The following is a 26,014-nucleotide window of genomic DNA, read 5'->3' on the forward strand; positions in this document are numbered from 1 at the left end:
CAATCCGCGGCAGAGAGTCGTGACGTGCCCTAACCCGGAAGCGGAAGACGCGCGTTGGTGGTGTAGTGCTGAGGCCCTGGGGGCCCGCAGGGAAGATGCCAGTTGCAGTGATGGCGGATAATCCGGTCTCCTTCCAGAGGCTTCTAGAGCAGTGCGAGGAGCAAGAGCTGGAGGTGGGCGACGTCTGTCAGTACCTGACACCATGCGCCGGGCACGCCGCGCTCTCCTGCACAGGGTGGCTGAGGAGCACCACATGATAAGCGTCGGATACTGAACGTGCCAGATATAAGAGCAGCTTGTATCCCTCCGCCCGCATGATCTAGTCCCTGAGAGCTTACTGCTTTGTAAAGGAGTTCCCCGCTTTCTGCAGTTACTGAGCGCTCGTCTAAGCACTAGCACATGTCTGCATTGACTTCCTGGTTCAGGGACCCCCTGTACATTGAACACAAGGCTGCTGGAAGTCACTAGGCTTCTGACTGGCCGGTCTCCGGGACTTGTAAGGGCAGAGGGTAAAAACATATATTGATTTCGGTGATACTGGAGCCTGTGTGGTAAGTGTACCACTGAGGTAGGTGCTCCTGTGACTGGTTGTGTGCAGTTCAGCATAAACTGGTAACAGAGACCCCTATTGAAACCGTGGAAGCATCAGATTTGTCACGTGACTAATGAGGGGACCCCATTGTCCCCCTCCCTCAGCTGATTGCCAGCGTTCTTCTTACAAGGCAGTTATCCGGGGGCAGCTGCATGCCATAAGTATTGGGTCTGATCCTAAGTAACCTGCAGCTCCAATAAAAGTCACCCAGCGTTTCATTCAGGTTCCCTGTCCAGTGTACTGTGCCCGCAGGCAGGCGCAGCGTCTAGACAGACCCCACTGGAAGCTGCGGCAGGCTAAACCGTGAGCTGTTCTGTGGCAGAAACCAGGGGGGCCTCTGTTGTGGAATGTGCAAAATCCCACCTTTGGGGGGAGGGGGTTGTTATACTGACCTAACTTCCCGGTTCTGGCTCTCCACTGCGCTCCCAGGATATAAACTTTTGTTTTGATGTCACTGCAGCCCATCGCTGGTTGCTCAGGTGAAATGATCCCTTGCATCATGTGACCATTTGACGTGATACAGGGGAAGCAGGTGAACACTATGGAGGTCATTTATCAAAGTGGTGAAAAGTAGAACTGGCTTAGTTACCCATAGCAACCAATCAGATTCCACCTTTTCATTTTGGACAGCTCCTTTGGAAAAATGAAAGAAGGAATCTGGTTGCTATGGGCAACTAAGCCAGTTCTACTTTACACCAGTTTGATAAATGACCCCCCTATGGCTGCAGCCGTGTCAAAACGGAAGTTAACATCCCGAGAGCAGAGCAGTGTAGGTCGGGGAGAGAAGGAGCAGGGAGTCGGCATCGGGTAGCAGGTAAGTATGCTTCCCTTTGCATGTCTGGCTAAGAGGGGGAAGGGGTGCACGACCCCTTGGCATCTCCCATTATGGAGCAGAAAAGTCAAAAAACGTCCTAGCTCTTTTGCACACGGCAGTGCACTGTCCAGCAGGGTTTCTCAACTCCGGTCCTCGGGTCCCACCTACCGGTCAGGATTTGAGAATATCCCACAGAATGAATACCTGTGGTAAGTCCTGATGCATGGACACTAAATATGTCACCTGTTCAATACTAGGGAAATCCTGAAAACATGACCGGTAGGTGGGTCCCGAGGACCGGAGTTGAGAAACCTTGCCCTAAAAGCCATGGAGTTTGTGTCTGAATTAGGAATATACTGATTATCAGAGTTACCGATATTATCGGCCGTTATTCATGATTTTAAAGTTATAGGTATAGGCATCTAACCTTGCCGATAATGCGTGCCGATAATGCGTCCAGCGCGCTATCACAGAACATGAGCGCGCTGCTGTCAGCGCTCCATGTTCCCTCAGCAGCACAGGGGCGGAGGAGTCCCCCTCTTCCGCCAATGAGGAGAGACGGGAGGAGGAGGGCGGGCGCACTTTGCCACCAATGATAATGACTAATACAAATGCAGGAGGCGGTGCCCAGCCTATATGACAGGGAGCTGCGATCAGCGGCAGTTAACCCCTCAGGTTAATAGAGCTCTACTAGGGTGAATAGGACAAGGGATAAAAAGATCCCAGGTTCTAGCCCCTAAGGGGGGGAAATGGTTATTAACCCCTTAGGGACACAGCCTTTTTACACCTTAGGACCAGGCCATTTTTTGAAAATCTGACCAGTGTCACTTTAAGTGCTGATAACTTTAAAACGCTTTGACTTATCCAGGCCATTCTGAGATTGTTTTTTCGTCACATATTGTACTTCATGACACTGGTAAAATAAAGTTAAAAAAAATATTTTTTTTTGCATAAAAAAAAGTCAAATTTACCAAAAATTGGGAAAAATTAGCAAATTTCAAAGTTTCAGTTTCTCTACTTCTGTAATACATAGTAATACCCCCAAAAATTGTGATGACTTAACATTCCCCATATGTCTACTTCATGTTTGAATTATTTTGGGAATGATATTTTATTTTTTGGGGATGTTACAAGGCTTAGAAGTTTAGAAGCAAATCTTGAAATTTTTCAGAAATTTACAAAAGCCCAATTTTTAGGGACCACTACAGCTCTGAAGTCACTTTGCGAGGCTTACATAATAGAAACCACCCAAAAATGACCCCATTCTATAAACTACACCCCTCAAGGTATTCAAAACTGATTTTACAAACTTTGTTAACCCTTTAGGTGTTGCACAAGAGTTATTGGCAAATGGGGATGAAATTTGAGAATTTCATTTTATTGCCTAATTTTCCATTTTAACCCATTTTTTCCACTAACAAAGCAAGGGTTAACAGCCAAACAAGACTGTATCTTTATTGCCCTGACTCTGCCGTTTACAGAAACACCCCATATGTGGCCGTAAACTACTGTACGGCCACACAGCGGGGCGTAGAGTGAAAGGTGCGCCGGATGGTTTTTGGAAGCCAGATTTTGCTGGACTGGTTTTTTGACACCATGTCCCATTTGAAGCCCCCTGATGCACCCCTAGAGTAGAAACTCCATAAAAGTGACCCCATCTAAGAAACTACACCCCTCAAGGTATTCAAAACTGATTTTACAAACTTTAACCCTTTAGGTGTTGCACAAGATTTAATGGAAAATAGAGATACAATTTCAAAATTTCACTTTTTTGGCAGATTTTCCATTTTAATATTTTTTTTCCAGTTACAAAGCAAGGGTTAACAGCCAAACAAAACTAATTATTTCTGGCCCTGATTCTGTAGTTTACAGAAACACCTCATATGTGGTCGTAAACCGCTGTACGGTCACACGGCAGGGCGCAGAAGGAAAGGAATGCCATATGGTTTTTGGAAGGCAGATTTTGCTGGACTGGTTTTTTTGACACCATGTCCCATTTGAAGCCCCCCTGATGCACCCCTAGAGTAGAAACTCCAAAAAAGTGACCCCATTTTAGAAACTACGGGATAGGGTGGCAGTTTTGTTGGTACAAGTTTAGGGTACATATAATTTTTTGTTGCTCTATATTACACTTTTTGTGCGGCAAGGTAACAAGAAATTGCTTTTTTGGCACCGTTTTTTTTTTTTTTGTTATTTACACCATTCATCTGACAGGTTAGATCATGTGGTAATTTTATAGAGCAGGTTGTCACGGACGCGGTGATACCCAATATGTATACAATTTTTTTTATTTATGTACGTTTTACACAATAATTTCATTTTTAAAACAAAAAAAATGTTTTAGTGTCTCCATAGTCTAAGAGCCATAGTTTTTTAAATTTTTGGGCGATTATCTTAAGTAGGGTCTCATTTTTTGTGGGATGAGATGACGGTTTGATTGGCACTATTTTGGGGTGCACATGACTTTTTGATTGCTTGCTATTATACTTTTTGTGACGGAAGATGACAAAAAATGGCTTTTTTTTACACCGTTTTTATTTTTATTTTTTTACAGTGGTCATCTGAGGGGTTAGGTCATGTGATATTTTTATAGAGCCGGTGAATACGGACGCGGCGATACCTAATATGTATACTTTTTTTTATTTATGTAAGTTTTACACAATGATTTCATTTTTGAAACAAAAGAAATCATGTTTTAGTGTTTCCATAGTGTAAGAGCCATAACTTTTTCAGTTTTTGGGCGATTATCTTGGGTAGGGTATGATTTTTGCGGGATGAGATAACGGTTTGATTGTTACAATTTTGGCATAGATGCGACTTTTTTGATCACTTTTATTACCTTTTTTGGGAAGTAAGGTGGGCAAAATTCCAATTTCATCATAGTTTTTAATTTTTTATTTTTATGGCGTTCACCGTTCGGGTAAAGTAACATTACCGTTTTATAGATCAGGTCGTTACGGACGCGGCGATACCAAACATGTGTAGGGAATTTTATTTTTTTCATTTTTAATCAGTGATAAATGTGTTTTTTGATTTTTACTTTATTTTTCACTTTTTTCACTTTTTTTTGACCCAGACCCACTTGGTTCTTGAAGATCCAGTGGGTCTGATGTCTGCATAATACAGTACAGTACAATATATAGTACTATACTGTATTTTACACTTTGTCTGAACAGATCTATGCCTTTCAGCACAGATCTGTTCAGCACCATGGACAGCAGGATGCCTGAGAAGGCGTCCTGTTGCCATGGGAACCTTCCCCGTCTGCTCAGTAGTGGCCAGAACTGCGCAGACGGGGAAGGGTAAGGACGGGGCTTGGGGGGGCTGCCTGGAAGCTCTCTCCCTCTCCATTCGGAGGGGCTGCAAAGGCACAGCAGCCCTCCGATGGGAGAGGGAGGGAGCTCCCTGAGCTGTTAACCTTTTCCATACAGCGGTCCGTACGGACCGCTGTATGGAAAGGGTTAAACGGCTGACATCGCATCACCGATGTCAGCCGTTTATACCAGGGTGCCAGCAATGTGCTGGCACCCTGGTATAACCCACTAGACGCCAACGATTACGCAATGGGAGGCGGGCGGGGGATCGCGATCCCGCCTACCGCACCGCCCGCCTCCCGCACCGCCTGCACCGCCCGCAACCCTCCCCCTGCACCTCCCACCGGGCAAAAATCACTAAGGGGTGCAGGGGGGGGGATACAGATGCACTTTAGGAATACTAAAGTTTCTGATCCCCGCGGTCAGGGACCGCGGGGATCAGAAACTGCAGAAATCGCAGCAAACCGCAGGTCTGAATTGACCTGCGGTTTGCCGCGATCGCCGACATGGGGGGGGTCACGGGACCCCCCCGCGCATTTAGCCTAGGTGCCTACTCAATGATTTGAGCAGGCACCGGGTTCCGATCACTGCCAGCCGCACGGCAGTGATCGAAAATGCACAGGGCGTACATGTACGCCCTGTGTCCTTAAGGGGTTAAATAAAAAGTAAAAAAAAATATTAAGTATAAATCACCCCCTTTCCCAATTTTACATATAACATATATAAACAATAACTAAATAAACATATTGCATATTGCCACGTCTGAAAAGTCCAAACTTTTAAAATATAAATAAAACAAATCATCTATGGGGTGAAAATGAAAATTCACAGAATATCGGTATAAGTTATCGGCTATCGACTTGAAAGTTCACAGGTTATCGGTATCGGCTCTAAAAAATCCATATCGGTCGATCCCTAGTCTAAATACATTACCAGGCCACATGTAGCAGAGACCTTCTGCATGGATTTCTGTCTACTCCACTGATACTAAGGATCTACAAAAAGAATGAGCGTTTCCATTCTTATTAGGCGGTCTGCCATAGCGTAGCCCCACTGAATAGCGCTTATCCCTGTGTGCATCCAGTGGGACATCTATGGCACAAATGCTGAAGATAAAAAGGAATAAGGAAAGTGGGTGTAATGAATGAATCCTGTTCTAATAACAACCAATCAGATTCAGACTCTTGCGTCTTCATGGCACAGTGGTCGCTTTGGTCGGCATAACCACTTTGTGAGCGCGTTCTTCGTCCACAGAGATGACGTCTTTCTGATTTGGGGACTAGGAACATTGCAGTGTACTAAGGCGCTGCATGTAGTGTGCGCTCTGCTATGTAGTAGTAAATCCTGTAAGCTGGCTACTTTATGGGAAGAACAATTACTAACTCCATGTCTTTATTTAGGCCCCAGGAGGTGTCTCTACTCCCCAAGTATACAGTCAGCTTTTAGTCCTATACCTGTTGCACAATGACATGTAAGTAATTTTATATATTTTTTATCTATCTATCTAGTTAAAGGGGTTCTCCGGGCTCTCCTATATTGATGATTTATCCTCAGGTTGGGTCCGACACTGCCGATTAGCTGTATGAGGACACAGCACATGCAGTGCGCATGTACCATCTCCCTTCTCTCCTCCTGTCTGCTGCTGCTCTCTATGGACTTTGCCATAGACAGCAGCGGTGAGCAGGAAGACGGAAGGGAGATGGTACATGCGCACTGCATGTGCTGTCTCCTCCTACAGCTGATCGGCAGGGGTGCCATGTGTGCTATCCCCGCAGATCTGATATTTATGATCTATCCTGAGGATAGATCATCATTCATAGAGGAGAGCCCGGAGAACACCTTTAAGTGATATGAGTGATGGGTGGGAGTGGGGCTGCAGCTATCGACTATTTTTTGTAATTAAGTATTCTATTGATTAATCAAACGATTAATTGAGTACTCTAATAAAAAACGAATTAAAACCAGGGCCACCAGCTGTCCAAAGGGGGGAAAAATTTGCATCGAGGATTTTTTTTGTGTCGAATTACTCACAGTTACTAGCGGGACATTGCCAGAAGGGCTCCTGTTTGTTGTATAAGATCTAATACTTCTCACAGCTGATCTCAGTTTGGCGCACAGCCTGCTGAAGAATGAGCCTAATCTATGGTGGGGTCTGCCCCAATTGTGCAGGGGAGATCAAGATTGGCAAAGAAAATTCCTTTAAGTGTCCCCCATAACGTCTGCCAGTGGCACTACCAGGTAACAATTTTAGGCGTTTGGTTCGATTCAACTCTCTCCCGACAGATGAAGTACTGGGAAAGAAGGTTTAGAACATAGAATTTCACTATGCCTTACCTTACCGCAGGAAATAAGCCACCATAAGGTGTCTGGCAACAGCTTATTACCCTCTACCCAATAAGAACACATGCACACCTGTCCAAACCAAGAGTGCATGTGTATGGGGGCTTGGGGGAAGTAGCTGTCAGCCTAATGAAGGGCTAATATTTTATACTGTTAGGGAATTCTAAAAGGTTAGTGGAGCAGCTACAAGCAATGCACATCTGTACATTACATGGACAGACCATTGACTTCAGTGAGCACAGTGTGAAGCACATTACCGTTGATCGCATGGGGGGCCAGCTTTAAGAAACCTTATCAGTTTTTGTTTTCTATTTCAACTTATCAACAATCATATGGATGTCCCGAAATGCCTTATGGGAATGGAGCCGTGGTGCAGTGTTGTGACCATTGCTCCTTTCTCATCAGGGCTTCAAGGAGCTCAGTTTACATGATCGCCGGGGTTCCCAGGGTTCATTTTCCCAACAATCAAGACACATGTCCCCTATCCTATGGCGTTTTTACATGGCACCGTGTTCTGAGTTTATTTATTTAAAGGAGTTATCCCATGATGCATGTTAAAAATGAAAACCGGACATCATATAGTACATGAGAATTTCTTTCTAACAAAGCTAGAACCAGCTTTGTACCTCACATGGATCCAAAGCTCCCCCATTAATTTCTCCAGTTATTATGCTGGATTTATTTCATTCCGGGGGGGGGGGCAATGCCTTTCTCAGGAGGTGTGTGCTGCAGCTTAAAACACACTAAAATCAGCCATGCTTAGTTTTGATAGGTAAACGGCAGCCAGCTATTTTTGTGGCTCCCATACAACTGTAAGTCAATCATCCCTGATGTCTAGTTAGTTTTATGTGTGTAATATAAGGGCCTTTTCACATGAACGTATTTTCCATCCAGATGCAATTTATTTAGGGAACACATAGCATCTGGACTGAATCCTGATCCATTCATTTCAGTGGGTCTGTGTACATGATCGCATCACGTTTACATTCAGGAAAAATCGCATTTTCTATATTGTGCCTTTTTCCTACAGCTCTGGCTCTATAGCTGTAACTGAGTCTTAAGTTAAAAAACTGAAGGTATCCGGAAGCATAATGTTTTTCACTGATGGTTACTAGGAGATGTAGATTGTTATTCTTCAGGGTTTCTTCACATGCCTGAAAAACATATGCAATCTGGATGGGAAAAACACACGCTGAAAACAATCGCGGAAAAACTGAGTGAACTTGTGTGCAAAACCATCAGTTTTTCCCTGAACAGATCCTGACCGTATCACTCGTGTGAAAGAGGCCTAAGAAGGTCTTTTGCACTTGTATAAATGTTATGTTAGGCTTAGTGCTTCTTTAACAGTTTCTATAATTTATTTTTCAGGAATAATGCTCGCTATTTATGGAAAAGAATCCCGACCGCTGCCAAATCAGTAAGTTTTATTTTACCCACTTTTTCTTCCCGAAAGTCCTGCAGTAGCAGCATTCACCTGTACAAGCTGCAGTTTTATCCCCCTATCTATAAATTGCAAAAAACAGGAAGGGAATCCAGCTTCCAAGTACATTAGTGCAGGTTAAAATCCATTGTACAAACACAGCGTATATGCGTTTCGGATCTTTGTGGTTCGATCCCTATTCACTTTATTTGAAAGCTGTTTTCCCTTCCTGTTTTTGCAATTTAGAAGTGTTGAGTTCCCAGCTCTGTCCGTGCCTCCTATTGTGGCGTACACAGGTGAGCGCAGCCACGATATTCTCCTTTACATATTTACCATCTATAATACATATTTTAAATTGCTTCAGTTCAACCTCTTCCTGCAATAGGAAGTAAATGTACATTGAGATTTTGAGTTATTATCCGCACAGTTACATTGCGTATATATGGTTCAGGAGCTGCTGTGGGCGTTAACTATTAGGGTGGTGTCACACACACCTGTTTGTGGCAGTTCATGATGGGGTTCTTTGAGCCAAAGCCAAAGGGGATCCAACAGGAAGAAGGAAGTAGTAGAAGCCCTTTCTTTATATTTCTTATTCCTTTCCAATCCACTTCTGTGTGTGACGACACCTTTACATACAGCTGACAACCTAATCCCATAATTTAAACCCTTAAGGGCATTTTCACCTGGAGTTTGGCCTGAACTGCCCAATGTTTGCAATGGGAATCCACACTGCTATTCTCTCGGAAACTATGGCGGATTAGCCACCCCCGGACAAGCCCGATTGAATGACACTAATCCAATAGTGGACCCACAGCAGTTGTTCAGATCTATGGCAGATATCAAAGAGTCAACCTCAGATTTCTGCTGTATATGTGGCAGTCGAATTTTTCCAGCACATACATTTTCATTCTCAGTAGCGAAAACAGCATCTAAGAGGTTAGACAGAGACAGATGGCTCCCTCATTATGACCACTAGGTGCTGATGAGTTATAATGGTGGCTGGAGGCCTAACATTGGCTCTCAGGTCTGTCATGTTACTTTACTGATTAGGCCATGCCGGAGGCAGAGCCTAACAGGTTTTCTGTTGGTGTTACACGGACAGGTATAATGCAGTACAATACATACATGAGCCTGTTTGTAAAATACACTGCAATATTTCTGTATTGTACTGCATTATACCTGTCCGTGTAATGACAACAGAAAACCTGTTAGGCTCTGCCTCTGGCAAGGCCAAATAGGTAAAATAACATACCAAATCTAATTTCCCAGTAAATTATATGTATCCCATAAAGAAAAAAAAATACAACTCATCCCGCATAAAACAAGCAGTCATACAGGAGGGCTAAGTTGAGGGGAAAATGAAGGTTGTGGCACTCAGAATGCGAAGATGAAAAATATAAATTGCTTTGCCTGGTCTTTAAGGGGTTAAATTTTCAAGTTTAATGTTATTACTTGAACGCCTGTGATTGACTGTGTACAGTACCTGTGATTGTAGACAGCTCCTGTATTGTGGTTGCACTTCAGATCTTTAGACTGTTCTGAGGTTACCTTTCTTAATATTTCCCTGAGATATTGAGATATGACCATTTTTCCTCCTCTTAGTCCAGTCCGGAGATTGGTTGGATCTGGGAGGTAGGACAGAAGATCTGGCAGAGAGATTTCCCTGGAATCTATTCTTCAATAGCTGCCCATCAGTGGTCTGAAAACATCCAGCCAATCATGGAGGCTGTGCGAGGTAAGGAAACTTTAATCCAGGTATTTTATTCCAGAGCTATAGGCCTTTTTGGATTAAAATTTTTGCTCTTCTAGATAATTACTCGATTTTGAATAATTGCTGCAGAGATTTACTTTCAGTTCTTTAGTGAGATTGGGCACAGATGCTGGGCGTCTCTGGTTTACAGTGGACGCTGAAGCAGAGGTCGCACGACATTTTTTCCGGAAGAGTAAAAATACTCCTCTGACCATTTTTGAAGAGTATTTTTACCCGAGCAGGAGTATGAAAGTTGCGGTAATTCAAATATACGTAGGCCTGCACTTGCCCACATCTGTGTTTGGAGCCTCTGTTGCAGATTATATGTTAACAGATGCCATACTGTGGCATCCGTCACCATAGAGTTTCACTGTGTAAAAAAAAAAAAAAAAATACTTCAGCCTATACGTTATTTTGCTGGACTTTGCAGGATGGAAAAACGTGGTACACTAAGCATATTTTTATTAATTTTTTTGCAATGGAACTCCATGGTGACGGATGCCCCAGTACGGCATCTGTCTGAGGCGTCCGTTAATGTATAAGTTTTTTGTGTACATTGAACACATGACAAAAACTCACCCTTATGTACCCGATCCAGCACTTTCGTTATTTTCGTTGTTCTGCTCCGTTAGATGAGCAGAACAACAGAAATAAATAGCAGTGATGTGAACGGGGCTTAAGAGGTGGGTATTTATGAAGGGGAACTGCAACCACCATCATTCCTTCAGAGCTGCAGACATGACTGAGCTGGATCCTGGCTACATGTGATAATGCGGTGGCCATGGCGTGTGCTGCACTGGGTGTGTTTCTTTGCTCGGTGATTGGTGTATGTGAGTAATGCACAGGGCAGGATCTGCTGCTAGGACAGTGCCGGCCTGCAGCTTTAATAGTAAGAACTAGAGGGACTGCCCCATCAAGAAGACCCTTGTACGTGTGCTCAGGACCCTTCTGTGTGACGGGAGAGTTGGTGTAACCAGTTGGGGCAGCATGAATTTTTACCATTGACTCAGTGGGATGATGGATACGTTTGCGTAGAGTCTGTGCATGGACCCTCTGGCCGAGCAGAGAAGCCTTGGACTTGGTAAGTAACGCCTTGGTGCAGTGACTGCTCCAGGCTGGAGACTCTTCTACTATATTTGTCCATTATTTAGAGAGCTGCAGCATCATGGAGAATGAGGAAGAGAATCTGCTCTGTGGGGGTTGTTGTCCTGTCGTCCTGCGCAACCACAGATCTGCCAGAGCCTCTCCTCGTGTCTCCCTGCCTCGAGAACAACTGCCCACATCTCCACTGCTAGGTGTGACTACGATTATCGGGTCCAGGCATAGCACAGTGTCAACTCCACTGAACCCCAGGTAAATCCAGAACTAATGGAATTTGGCTTTCAGGGGGTTATTAATAGAAATCCCCCACTCTGCGTCTTGTCACAAAACCTACTGGTTCAGGTTGTAGGGTAGAAGAGTAAAAGTGGTTTTATGACTGCGCTGTCATACTACTCATTGCTCCCTGGCTGTAGTCTTCAGCTCATCCGCCACCATGCTTCTAGGGGTCCTTGCGCAACACGCCCGGCACTGCTTGCTTCCGCAGCCCCCAGGAGCCAGCCCCTCCTCCTTCCAGCTTCCCCTGCTGCAGGGCGCTGTATCGCTCTGGTGCCCGCCCGAACCAACCAATAAGGAGCCTTGTTATTGGTTATTGCAGGCACAGGCAGCATCGCTGCGCTGCCTGTGCCGTTCACAGCGCACCCTACGCTGATGAAAAGCGGGGAAAAGTCTAAAGTGTATTGGTACGCCTTAGACTTTTTCTAGGGAGTAAAATGGCCTGAACAGGCATCTATGACGCTTGTACAGGCGTTATTGCGACCTCTGCGCTGAAGTACATCTCTAAGGTCCCTTTCAGACAGGCCAGGTTTACGTCTGTTCGAGATGACAGCACCCAGAATGAATATTGCATGTTCCCTGTTGGTCAGATTTTCTGTGACTCTCCCATTCAGGTGAATGAGATTGTGGGGAAATGAAATGCGTGCAGACTCCGCCTGTGTGTGGTCTGTTTAAAAACTTCTGTGTTCACCATACAGAGCACGGACAGATACTCAGCGCTCATCTGAAACTGGCCTCAGATGGTCTTGAGGCCAAGGTTCTCAATAGCTAGACTTTTTTTTTTTTTTTTTTTTTTTTTTTTTTCCGTGGTCTTTGCTTCAGGACTTACTTCACACACTTTTTTTTTTTTTTCTGGCAGTTTTTTTGTGAAGTTCGTGGGGGGGGGAAGCAAATTGGCAAATTTGTGTGTGTGTGTGTTTTTTTTTTTTTTTTTTTTTTTTTTTTTTTTTAAACCAAAGCCAGATGGGATGTCCAGAAGAAAAGACTCTGTCATTTACATGTGCCCTCTGCTTAGAATAAGTTTCTGTCTCTAGCCTCAAAAACTGCATACAAAATCCTGAACATGTAAACCCAGGAGTAGAGGGTGTCATATACACTGCTAGATATACAAAAAGGTTTTGGCAGCACTACTGATCCCATAATGGGAAGAACATTAAAGGTACCTTTTAGAGGTAATGGTGCACGCAGATGGGTATCCTGGCCAGTGGTCCCAACGTCTAGGAGAAATGCAACAATCCGCAGCACTCGCCAGTGTGGAAAATCAAATGGTGATTTATTCACAAATCCGCATGGTACAAGCGACGTTTCGACCTTCATCGGTCTTTCTCAAGCAAATATACACTGCTAGGTGATCGACCTTGTGCATAAATAGGCCAAGAGCTCCCCAAACACAGCTCTTCTATAAAGCGTCTTCTACCCACTGAAAAGGTTTTAGTTGGAGATTGCCCATTAGGACACTGTGCAGAGCAGTGCACCCTCTCAGCCATTCAGTAGATGGCATTCCACTCTTAGGCCTCTTTCACACGGGCGTCATTTTTTTTTGCCCGGATAAGAGGCGGGTGCGTTGCGGGAAAATGCGCGATTTTTTTTCCGCGCGAGTGCAAAACATTGTCATGCGTTGCACTCGCGTGAGAAAAATCGCGCATGTTTGGTACCCGAACTTCTTCACAGAAGTTCGGGCTTGGGATTGATGTTCCGAAGATTGTATTATTTTCCCTTATAACATGGTTATAAGGGAAAATAATAGCATTCTGAATACAGAATGCATAGTAAAACAGCGCTAGAGGGGTTAAAAAAAAATAAAAAATAATTTAACTCACCTTAGTCCACTTGATCGCGAAGCCGGAATCTCCTTGTGTCTCCTCTGCTGATGAACAGGACCTGGGGTGAGCTGCTGCATTAAATAGAGGTTAAGGACCTTTGATGACGTCACTCCGGTCATCACATGGTCTTTTACCATGGTGAATCACCATGGTAAAAGATCATGTGACGTACCATGTGATGACCGGAGTGACGTCATCAAAGGTCCTTAACCTCTATTTAATGCAGCAGCTCACCCCAGGTCCTGTTCATCAGCAGAGGAGACAGAAGGAGATGCCGGCTTCGCGATCAAGTGGACTAAGGTGAGTTAAAAAAATTTTTAACCCCTCTAGCGCTGTTTTACTATGCATTCTGTATTCAAAATGCTATTATTTTCCCTTATAACCATGTTATAAGGCAAAGTAATAATGATCGGGTCTCCATCCCGATCGTCTCCTAGCAACCGTGCGTGAAAATCGCACCGCATCCGTACTTGCTTGCGGATGCTATGCGATTTTCACGCTTCCCATTCACTTCTATGGGGCTTGCGTCGCGGGGAAATCGGACAATATAGAGCATGCTGCGATTTTCACTCAACGCACAAGTGATGCGTGAAAATCACCACTCATGTGCACAGCCCCATAGAAATGAATGGGTCAGGATTCAGTGCGGGTGCAATGCGTTCACCGCACGCATCGCACCCGCACGGAAAACTCTCCCGTGTGAAAGGGGCTATAAGGTCACTGTGCATTGTTAGGATGTAAACCTTTGTTGATGATGGTAAAACTTTAAATACAAATCCAATTCAAACTTTAACCTATACATAACTCTTAAATGGGTTGTGGAGTATATTATTTATTTTAGTATCTTGTAGTATTCATAGTCTTTCACAGTAGTGTACAGTATTAGGCGTAGTAGTACTTAAGGGGGTTTTGCAGCAATTAATATTGATTACCTTTCCTCAGGATTGGTTATCAATATCAGATCGGCAGGGGTCTGACACCCGGCACCCTGCCGATCAGCTGTTTGACGAGGAGGAGGTGCTCCTTTCGAGTGCGGCTTCCTGTTCATTACACTGCCTGTCTTCTCCGAAGTTCAGTGTTATGATGAGTACTTGCTCTATTCACTTGAATGGAGCAAGTACTTGTAATCACACTACACCGCCGCTCCACAGGAGACGACCCTTAGGCTAGGTCTACACGACGACATTTGTCGCGCGACATTTTGTTGCACCAATGTCGCGCGACAATTTTTATAATGGCAGTCTATGGTGTCGCACTGCAACATGCGACATGCTGCGACTGCGACGCGACAGTCGCAGAAAATCCATTCAAGATGGATTTTTCTGCGACTGTCGCGTCGCAGTCGCAACATGTCGCATGTTGCAGTGCGACACCATAGACTGCCATTATAAAAATTGTCGCGCGACATTAGTGCAACAAAATGTCGCGTGACAACTGTTGCGCCCTATCTGTCGCGCGACTTTTTGTCGCGCAGACCTAGCCTTAGTGTGAAGACCAGGAAGTGGTGCTCGTATGGAGCACCGCCTCCTCTTCAAGCAGCTGATCAGCGGGGGTGCTCGATGTTGGACCTCCTCCGATCTTATATTGATGACCTATGCCAATGCTAAAATCCAGATGGACGGCAGCATCTCCATACAAAAAAGCTTTCACAGTGGGTCCATGAAAAGCAGGTGCACACAAGCACCAGTAAAAAAAAATATGCAACGTTTCGGCTACATGGCAGTCTTTCTCAAGCATATGCTTTCTCAAGCCTTTCTGGTGACCGAATGGATCTGAGGTCGGGGACGAGCTGATGCATTCCGGAGTACATCTTTAAGGTCATTGGTGCTGCTCTCAAACACAATTTTACTGAATCCCAATGATAAGTCATCAGTATAAATCACTGCACAACCCCTTTTTGTACTACTATACCTAATACCGTACACTACTGTGAAATACTAGTAGGCACGTTGAGGAAAATAGTAGGCACGTTTGCTCTCCTCAGAAACCCCAGTAAGTGGTGTATGGGCGAATAGACTTACCATGAGCCCGTACACCACTTGCTTCACTCACCGCTGTTGAGCTTAGCAGAAATGAAAGAGCACAGCTGAGCATTTCTGCCTCTTAGTTTCGGCAGTCGGTGAGGGTCTCAGCCTCTGGACCTACTATAGGAGCATAGTGCACTTGCTTTCAGCATAGAAGTGTGCAGCCTTGCTTATCTCTCTATCCTCCCAGCAGTAAAGAGACAGAAGAGAGAGGAGCAGGGCTGCAGCGTTCAGCCCAGATGGTATGTGTACTTTGTTGCTGTAGCCCTTGCTGCTCCCCGCTATATTCCCAGTGCTAACCAGAGACTTGCTGGGAAAGTAGTGGGGAGAGTTGCTGCCAGCAGGTAAACTATGTTGCAGGGAAACATGTCACATAATTTTTTTTGTAATCTCTCTGTCATAGGCCCCTTTAACACGAGCGAGTTCTACGCATTGGACTCTCGGGGTGTGTCAGCGAGAGAACCAGTCCTGGCCTCCCAGCACAGCCAGAATTGCATAGCATTACATTGATTTATGATGCCATATTACTCCTAGGCCTCATACACACGACCGTTGTTTGGGTCCGCATCCGAGCTGCTGTTTTGGCAGCTCAGATGCGGACCTTTTCACTTCAATGGGGCCGCAAAAGATGTGGACAGCATTCCATGTGCTGTCCGCATCCGTGGCACCGTTCTACGGCCCTGCTAAAAAAAATAACATGTCCTATTCTTGTCCGCGCTTTGCGGACAAGAATAGGCATTTATGATGCTGGCGCCTGTTCCGTTCCGCAAATTGCGGAAGGCAACACGGGCGGCTTCCGTTTTTTGCTGATCGGCGGTCTGCGGACCGCAAAAAACGGCACGGCCGTGTGCATGAGGCCTTGCAGTTCAAGAATGTATTGGATAACACTGGCATAATGCTTTCAGTGTTATCCAATACATTCCAGACCTCTATTACTAAAACACTTACACTCACTGTCCCGCACGTTGAAAAAAAATGAAATGACAGCTATACTTTAACATTGATCTGGGAAAAAAAGTTTAATAAAAAATATGAAAATGTCACACAAAAAAACTACAATACACACTGTGAATATAGCCTAAAGTGGTTATCTAAGGTTAGACAAAAAAATAAATAAACTTGCATGGACTGCTCTGGTATTGGTACTCGAGCCCTGTTCACTTGATTAGGAATCGGCTGCTAAATTAGGCATCTTCTAAACATGGGTAACTCCTTTAGGAGCTAATGGATAAAGGGAGGCCATGTGACATGGAAGCAGGACTTCTCAATTCCATATGATAGAACATTAATATTTCATATCACATTTCTGCCATTTGCCAGCAGAGGGAGACAAAGTCTAACAGATAATTGCTGCAGTCTCTTAAAATAGTTGCAATGCAAGTGCTGCCATTTGTGAGTAATAAGTGGTTTAAACATTTTTTTGTTGATCTTCTTTCTTTGAATTGCATACGGTTTTATTATTATTTTTTATTTGTTAGATGCAACACGGCGGCGTGCATTTGGTCTGGTATCTCAAGCTTACACATCAATTTCTGCAGATGATTTAGCAGCTTTTGTTGGACTTCCTGTGGAAGAGGCTGTTAAAGGTGAGTTGCAGCAAACTCTCTAGTTATGTCCTTTTTAATAAGGGATCAAAAATAGGAAGCTATGTGTCAGTGTTCATTGTAGCTCACACACTGAGGCTTTTAGCAATCTACTCGCTTCAACACATCACTTAGTGTACAGTACTGTGATGAAGCCTAAAAATGAAATCTTAGGCCTAATTCAGCCCCCCTTTCCAATTTCCACAGATAAAACACACATCCTGCTGTATTTCATTATGCGGCTTGCAGATTGCACTGAATGTTCGTGGTGACATGTTCCCTTTAACAGTATTGCAGTAGCCGCTTATGTCTGCTATTACTGCTATAATATTCAGTTAAAGGGGTTGCCTCCCTTCAGCAAATAGCCTTTATTATGTAGAGGAACTTAATACAAGCCATTTACTAATGTATTGTTGTTATCCATATTGCTTCCATTGCTGGCTGGATTCGTTTTTCTATCATATTATACACTGCTCATCTCCATGGTTACGACCACCCTACAATCTAGCAGTGGTGGTTGTGCTTGCACACTGTAGGAAAAAGCTCTGGCTTCTCTGGTGCTCGGGTCTGTGAGAATGGGCGTAGGCCAGTTCTCTTTTCTATAGTGTGCAAACATAACCACTGCTGCTGGATTGCAGGGTGGTCGTAACTAGGGATGAGTGAATCGACTTCGGATGAAACATCCGAATTCGATTCGCAGAAAACTTTGTTTCAATAATGTACGGAGCAAGCGCTTCGTACAGTATTAGAATGTATTGGCTCCCATAAGCCGAAGTTATTACTTTGTGAAGTCTGGTGAGACTTTGCATAATAACTTGAGAAATTGATACTGTAAAAAAAAATAATAATAATAATTCCCGAACTTGGATTTGGTTCCAAGTAGAATTTTTTTTTTTTTTTTACAGTATCAATCAATTTCTCAAGTTATTATGCAAAGTCTCAACTGCGGCTCATCAGCACCAATACATTCTAATACTGTACGGAGCGCTCACTCCGTACAGTATTGAAACAAAATTTTATGCGAATCAACTTCGGATGTTTCATCTGAAGTCAATCCACTCATCCCTAGTCATAACCATGGATATCAGAAGTGTATAATATGATGGAAATATGAATCCAGCCAGCAAAGGAAGCAATATGGACAATAACAATACATTAGTAAGTGCCTTATATTAACTTCCTCTACATAATAAAGGTTTTTTGCTGAAGTCAGAAAACTCCTTTAAAATGTAATGCGGGATCGCACAGCTTGGTCATTATATCAATAAAGCTGGCTAGACAGTAGGGCTGTTGGCTGAATGAGCGATACTTCCAGTCTACCCTCCGCCATACACATGCATGTGTCTACAAGCATTCCTGATAGGAGTAAGCTGGCAGACACCTCTGGATGTCGCTTGTTTTCAACGAGAGCAAAATAAAATGTAAGTTCAATATGCCAGCTTTTCTTTCCCTTGACATCTGTTGTCAGTTAAGAGTCAGGGCACCCTGTACACATTAGATGGGTTTGCTGTCCTGCCCAAATTGGTGCATTCTGTTGACGTTCATCTAATGGGCATGGTTACCCTAAGGCTTAAGTTTGAATAAAGATTATAAAATGGAACCCTTCCACAATGGAACCCATCCACAATGTACATGGCTGTCTTAGGAATGTGCTGTGCTACAGTCTATGTGTCTGTGTCTTTATTACAGCCACCACGCTCTGATTGATTTTCCTTTTAATGCTTTAAAATGCCCAGTTGCCCCAGCAAACAAGTTTGTGTGGAGTCTGTGGTTGTTAGTTAGGACTTCAATGTGAGGATACCTACAATCTTGTTGTCTCCTATTACAGGTGTTGTAGAGCAAGGTTGGCAAGCTGATTCTGCCACACGTATAGTAATGCCCAAGAAGCCTGGTAAGTGGCAGTTTACGGGGTCATATTAGTTGTGGGATATGTTATCACTAACTTATGTTATGTACTATGGGGCACATTTATTAAGACTGGCATTTTAGACACTGGGCTTAATAAAGCCCTGCACTGGCGGTGGTTCTGCTGAAGTTATGAGGAGGCGCCGGCCTCTTCATAACTTCGGCGGATCCTGTGCCAGTTCTCAATGTAAGACAGCTTCCGAGGTGTCATTTAGACCTTTTTCTATTCCTGAAACAGGCGTAGAAAATGGTAATTGAGACGGGCCTGCTGCCCCATTCCCTGCCCACGCCACACCTACTTTCTTAGACCTGGCGTGAGGCAGAAGAACTAGCTGTTGCTCCGCAATCTGCGCCTGAAATACATCTAATATAGGCATATTTCAGGTTCATAAATGACCCCCTATATGTCTGAAATTGTAGCTTTTCATGAGTGTCCCTCCAGGTATACTCTCCCATCTGATCTAACATTAGCCATATAGAGACGCCACTGCAAATTAGGCGGTACAGTTGCCGAGGCAGCTATATGATGAGTCTGATCTAATAAGTAGGACCTGCTCGATGGCCATATGGGTGCCTCAGCATCTGTACCATCTATTGTGCAGCTGTGTCTTTCTGAGGTAAGGTGGAAGAGTATGCCCGGAGGGGGGCTTTAAATCTTTGCAGTGGATCCCTAGATTGTAAGCCCAGGCTTAATTAGCTTTTTCCGATCTGCACTAATTATTTTTTAATGTTGATACAGTTGTGTTATTTGCTTTTTAAAACATTACATGTTCTGTAATCAGCATCATTACAAATCTGTACTTTACAGTTGACTGCCTGCTCTGTGTAGTTAATGAAATGTTGGCAGACTGCTGTATTTTACAGAAAAGCAACTGCTTCACAATCATGGGGATTGAGGTTACATCCGCTACATCCTCCCCATCCCCCCCCCTCCCCAAAATTGAATCCATTCCTAAAAATAAGACTCCGTTTTCTCTGTTTCTGCTATGAATTAAATTTTTTTGCCTGCAGTCCTGTTTATAATTTCCTAAAATGCTGCAAGTCTGGTGGTGGGAGGGCAGTTTGCATGGTAACGGTGTACATTTTGAGTGGGAGGTTGGTGACGGTTTGTTCTGCTTTCCACACAGATTCTGCTCCCCTTTCTCTGATCCCCAACGAGCAGCAGCTGGCTAGACTCACTGACTACGTGGCTTTCTTGGAGAACTAGCCCTCCCTCCCAGCCTGACATCAAGAATGCACAGAAACAAGAGTTGGGCAGATGGGGGATTCTCCCAGCTTCCTTGCCTGTTCTTCTGAATCCTTACACTTTGCAATCGTTATACTCTTACAGGTCGGGCAGCTGTCAGCTAGGACCGCAAGGGTTAGTGAGGATGGGAACAGACGCTGACAGGAAATTAGGCATATGTAGCGTTTAACCACTTTGTTGCCAGAAAGGCTTTGATCTTATGCATACTCTTGTATGGCAGGCTGTTCTGGCATAAAAATGGTTGGAGCCTTTTTTTTTTTTTTATAAAGGTTAGCAATAGTCAGTGACTTTGTTTAATTCTGAGGTTACCTGATTAATTTAAGACTTGCCCTCAGAAACTGCTTCATAAGACATTCTCCTTTTTGCTGTTTTTGTGACCTTTTTTTATTTTTCTAGTCTTCTTGATAGTAGTGACATAGGTTAGCATTTGCCTTCCTCTTAGTAACTTCAGATCTATGGAATGCAAGGTGTTTTCACAGTGACACTCCATCCGTCTCTTGGGATTCGTGAGTAGTCCGAAGTCGCCATCTAAAACGTAATAATGCTATATAGCGCCCAGTCTGTGTCCTAGTGTTCTGCCAATGATCTGTGTGTACGAAGGTTAAATTGGAAAAGCTGTCTATAACCATCCATAGTCTATACTGGTAAGACAGTCTACACCCTGGTGTCATGGACGTTCTTCGTTGCAGAGCTGGTCCATTTAAAGTGAGTTAACCATCAGCAGAAGCCATAGGTCCTCACTTGTTCGACCAACAGAAATGCATTTGACGGTCATATCAGTTGACTGATATTAAAGTCTCATAAAGAAGACCCATTAAAATATTTACTACACAGATATCTATTTGTCTTATTCCTCCTCGTTTTCTTTGGCAGGTATTCCCTTTATCTGTTCATTGTCTGTTCAGCTTTCTTTGGCATTGACTGCAGTATACGAGTCTCCTGAATGACCAGGTACTGCTCTTTAGCCTGTGTGCAGTTGCATATTTACCTCTTCTTGAATGTCCCATGTAAATGACCTGGCTGGTGACTTGGTCCCTGTGCAAAGAAGCCAGTTAAAAGGGGTTGCCCAGCCACTCTCTCGGACCCGACCTTATATGAATAAATGTTCATTGTACGTTAAACTAACTTTGCATAAAGCAATAGTATCGTTGAATTTGAGAAAATCTGTGGTATCACTGAGTAACGCTTTTTTCCATTTCATCCACCATGACGGCCCACATTGAGATTGACCCTTGACCTCTGTAGGGGCAGGAACACATAGAGAGTTTAAGAACCCCCCACCCCTCCACCTCCTCAGTGCTTTCCTGCCCCTACAGGGGCCAACACGTGGAGAGGATCCTCCTCAAGGAGGATTACATCGTTAGTTTTTACTTTGCAAGTTCTCCAGCTGGCCTCCCGCGGCATGGGCTAAGGCTGGCCAGCTTGGAGCATCGAGGACCCTCGTCTCGGCCTATGCTGAGCCCTGTGGTCCTCCCCCATTCCTCTCGTACTTCCTTCCCTCCTTAGGGAAGCAGTCGGGGGTGCCGGATTCGCGGGCGCGCGGTGTGCGGCGTTCTTCCTCCGCATGCTGTGCGCTTGTGACCGGCTGGGGGAGCAGGTGCGGCGCATGGAGCGCTCAGGAGGCAGGCCGGACGCCGCACGCATCCTCTCATAGGCTCGTGCGGCGCCGGCTCTTGCCGTCACTAGGGGCGCAGCTTAATGACGTCAGACGCCGGGAAATTTGAAAAGGGAAGTAGACCGCGGTTCCCTCCAGCTCTTGCCTGCTGCACCGCGATGTCTGAGACACCTGCTCCCCGCCAGGAAGGCCCTGATCCCACTACTGCCAGTACCGTGAGTCCCCTTCTGGGGGGTATATATTTCAGTCTTTTCTCATTGAAATTCTAATTGGCATATCTGGTTGCTTCCTCACTCCAGGGCAGCAAGGAGTCAAAGCCAAAGTCCAAACTCCTAAAATGCTGCGCTTGCTCTAAGCGTTTCCCTGAGAACTACAAAAAAAGGTTGTGCAAATCTTGCACATCGGAAATTTGGAAAGAAGAACAACCAGATATTCTGTCTGAAATGAAATCTTTTATTGCGGACGAAATTAAGTCCTCTTTAGCCACCCTGACAGCCCCCGCTAGTACTCCTATCCCCTCCAAGAAACGCAAGTTGTCCGCTATCTCCTCTTCTGAGGGCGAGGATGTTGAAGTGGCTTCCACCTCATCCAGACAATTTCCTAATGAGGAACCCTTGTCTGACGGGGAAATTCCGGACGAGGATAAGAAATATTTCTTCTCCGCTGATGAAATGGAGGAGCTGCTGAGAGCAGTTAGATCCACAATGGGTATCGAGGATACCCCTAAACCTCGTACGGTACAAGACGAAATGTTTGGGGGCCTTAGATCTAAATCCTCTATAGTTTTTCCCATTAATGAAAATATAAAGGAGATGATAATGGAAGAATGGTCAGACCCGGAGAAAAGGTTAGGCGTTCCTAAGGAGTTCAGAAACAGGCTCTGCTTTGATCCGACTGAATGCAAACTTTACAATCAGACCCCTAAAGTGGATCTACAAGTGGCTAAGGTAGTAAAGAAGACCGCCCTACCCTTTGAAGACTCCTCACAGTTGAGCGATCCTATGGATAGAAAGGCGGACGGGCTCCTAAAAAGATCCTGGGAATCAGCCATGTTTGGGGTCAAGACTAATATCGCTGCTACTTCTGTTGCTAGAGCAATGTATATATGGCTAGGGGAGTTGGACGTACACCTGAAAAATAAAACCCCAAGAGAAGAGATCAGAGACTCGCTCCCTCTTCTACGCTCCACCACAGCATTTCTGGCCGATGCTTCTGCAGAGTCGATCCGCTTCTCAGCCAAGGATGCGGCTCTTTCTAATGCAGCCCGGCGGGCGTTATGGATGAAGGCCTGGTCCGGGGACAAGGCTTCCAAGGCTAAACTCTGCTCCATCCCCTTCTCAGGGGAATTTGTCTTCGGTCCCACTCTGGATAAGATCCTAGAGGGGGCAGCAGACAAGAAAAAGGGGTTCCCAGAGGAGAAGGATTCTAAAAAGAAGCCCTTTCGTCAATTCCAGCCTCAGCAGAGATCCTACAGGGGGAAAGGGAAAACTGGCCGATGGAGCTATCCCAAAGGAGGGAGAGGAAGAGGCTTCATCCTCAATCCCCAAAATAGACCAAACAAACAGCAGTGACGCCAGAGTAGGGGGGCGACTGATGGGTTTTCTATCTTCCTGGAAACAGGTAACTTCAAATCCCTGGGTTCTAAATGTAATCTCTCAGGGCTACAAGATAGAATTTGCATCAGTCCCCCCCAAGAAGATTCTGCATCTCACCCCAGCGCAGGTCAGAACTTCCAAAAATTTGGCAGGGCGTCCAAGACCTCTTGGACCTAGGGGTGATTCAAAGGGTCCCTATCCCAGAGGAAAGGAGAGGGTTTTATTCCAGCCTTTTTTTAATAAAAAAACCAGACCAATCCTTTCGCACCATTATAAACTTAAAACCCCTAAACAAGTCCATTCTATACAGGAGGTTCAGGATGGAAACAATCCCATCCATAATTCCCCTGATCCAGAAGGGGGCGTTCATGTCATCGATCGATTTAAAGGACGCCTACTACCACGTCCCCATTCATCATCTCTCTCAGAGGTATCTAAGATTTGCTATAAAGGGTCAAGACGGATCAATCCATCACTTTCAATACGTGGCCCTTCCCTTCGGTATCTCCTCGGCCCCCAGGGTCTTCACAAAAGTAGTAGTAGAGATGGTGGCCTATCTTCGTCAAGAGGGAGTTACAATCATCCCATATCTCGACGACTTCCTGATTCTGGGCAAGACAGAGTCCGAGAACCTCCGAGCAACGCAAAGATTCTCGGAATTCTTAAACAATCTCGGCTGGATCATAAATCTAAAGAAATCCACCCTAATCCCATCCAGGAGAATAAGGTTCCTGGGTGTGGAACTGGACTCATCCCTGTTAAGAACTTTCCTCCCTCAGGACAAGGCCACGACTCTAATGGAAAAGATCCGAGCATTCCAGAGGTCTCGCAGTTGCTCCATCCGGAAGGCCATGAGTCTCCTGGGAAGCCTAACAGCCTGCATCCCTTCGGTTGCCTGGTGCCAAGGCCACACAAGGGTGATCCAGAGTTGGATCGTAGGCATCTGGGACGGGAAGCAGGTAAGTCTGGACAAGACTTTCCGGATCCCGCAGGCTGTAAAAACAGACCTAGACTGGTGGAAAGAAAGAGGAAGACTGCTTGGAGGCCTACAGTGGCAGAACCATCCGGCCGTTCAGGTTATCACGGACGCAAGCCTCGGAGGCTGGGGTGCAAAGATTGGAGATCATCTTCTACAGGGCTCCTGGCCAGCCGAGATACGAGTCAAATCCTCAAACTACAGAGAGCTGTATGCAGTCCTGGAGGCGTTATTAAGGGGAGAGAGTCTTTTAAAAGGACAACACCTAAGAGTAATGTCCGACAACACCACAACGGTGGCCTATCTGCGACATCAAGGAGGGACAAGGTCACGGCCTCTGGGTGCGTTAGCAAGAAGAATCTTCTCCTGGGCAGAAGAGAACGTCTTATCTCTCTCCGCCATCCACCTAAAGGGCTGCGAAAATACGATAGCAGATTTCCTGAGCAGGAGGACGATAGATCCAGGAGAATGGTCTCTGAACAGGGACATCTTCCGGAAGATCTCGGAAAGATGGGTCCGTCCGGAGGTAGACTTGTTCGCCTCCAGAAAAAATGCGCAGGTGGAATGCTTCTGCTCCCTAAACCGGGAGGACAGACCCTGGGCAATCGATGCCCTATCGATACACTGGAATTGGAACCTGGCCTACGCCTTCCCCCAAATACCTCTTCTTCCCAGGGTCATCCAGAAACTCCTAGGGGAACCAACTACTCTGATCTTAATAGCCCCTTTGTGGCCAAAGAGGAGTTGGTTCTCCACTCTAAAACAGCTATCGCTGGAGGATCCATGGGAAATCCCTTTCCAGAAAGATGTTCTAGTCCAGGGCCCTCTACTTCATCCAGACCCCGGGATATTCAAACTGTCAGTCTGGATCCTGAGAGCGAGACATTAAGAAACAGGGGTCTTTCAGAAAAAGTGATATCTACCCTAAGGGCCAGTAGGAAAAATGTGACGTCTGCCATCTACCTAAAGATCTGGAAGAGATACTGTTCCTGGTTAGGAGTGGAGCGCCCAGACACCTCCTCCCCTCCCATCAATAGGATCTTGGACTTTCTGCAGTGCGGCTTGGAATTGGGCCTAAGACCTAGTACCCTGAAAGTCCAGGTTTCTGCTCTCAGCTCCTTTTATGACTGCAGCCTAGCTAGCCACAGATGGATCAGGAGGTTCTTTAGAGCGGTTTCAAGATTGAGACCCTCTCTGAAATCGAGGGCTCCTACTTGGGACCTTAACATAGTCCTAGAAGGCCTAACAAAACCTCCCTTTGTACCGTTATCAGAAATCTCTTTAAAATACCTTTCCCTAAAAACTGCCTTTTTAATTGCTATCACCTCAGCCAGACGTATTGGAGAGATCCAGGCCCTTTCTTGTAGGGAACCCTACCTCCAGATCACCCAAGATCACATCCGTTTAACTCTCGATCCAGGTTTTCTCCCAAAAGTAGTCTTCCCCTTCCATCGGGAACAGGAGATCTTTCTACCTTCCATCCCCAGATCTGAATCTTCAGGGTCTAGTGTTAATTTACATCTCTTAGATGTCAGGGATACAGTGATCCAGTACCTGGATTCTACCAGGGATTTTAGGGTTGATGGCAATCTCCTTGTTCAGTTTTCGGGGAAAAATAAGGGAAAGAAACTAGCTAGGTCTTC

General features: G+C 45.2%; 1 protein-coding gene across 1 annotated transcript; it reads left to right on the forward strand.

Moving 5' to 3' along the window:
* Window positions 1-15: 15 nt before the first annotated feature.
* COPS8 (COP9 signalosome subunit 8) lies at window positions 16-21,020 on the forward strand. The gene is made up of 7 exons (XM_044304322.1): window positions 16-173; window positions 6,121-6,191; window positions 8,429-8,477; window positions 10,083-10,215; window positions 16,930-17,037; window positions 18,863-18,925; window positions 20,067-21,020. The coding sequence occupies exons 1-7, from the start codon at window positions 96-98 to the stop codon at window positions 20,144-20,146; spliced, it is 582 nt and encodes a 193-aa protein (XP_044160257.1). The 5' UTR covers window positions 16-95; the 3' UTR covers window positions 20,147-21,020.
* Window positions 21,021-26,014: the final 4,994 nt, after the last annotated feature.

The sequence above is a fragment of the Bufo gargarizans genome, chromosome 8 (assembly GCF_014858855.1).
Source record: "Bufo gargarizans isolate SCDJY-AF-19 chromosome 8, ASM1485885v1, whole genome shotgun sequence".
In the NCBI taxonomy this organism is placed as follows: domain Eukaryota; kingdom Metazoa; phylum Chordata; class Amphibia; order Anura; family Bufonidae; genus Bufo; species Bufo gargarizans.

Coding starts and splice junctions, on each gene's coding strand:
- COPS8 (XM_044304322.1), top strand. CDS start 96: ATGCCAGTTGCAGTGATGGCGGATAATCCGGTCTCCTTCCAGAGGCTT. Junction 174..6,120: donor GCGAGGAGCAAGAGCTGGAG/GTGGGCGACGTC, acceptor GTCTTTATTTAG/GCCCCAGGAGGTGTCTCTAC. Junction 8,478..10,082: donor TCCCGACCGCTGCCAAATCA/GTAAGTTTTATT, acceptor TCCTCCTCTTAG/TCCAGTCCGGAGATTGGTTG.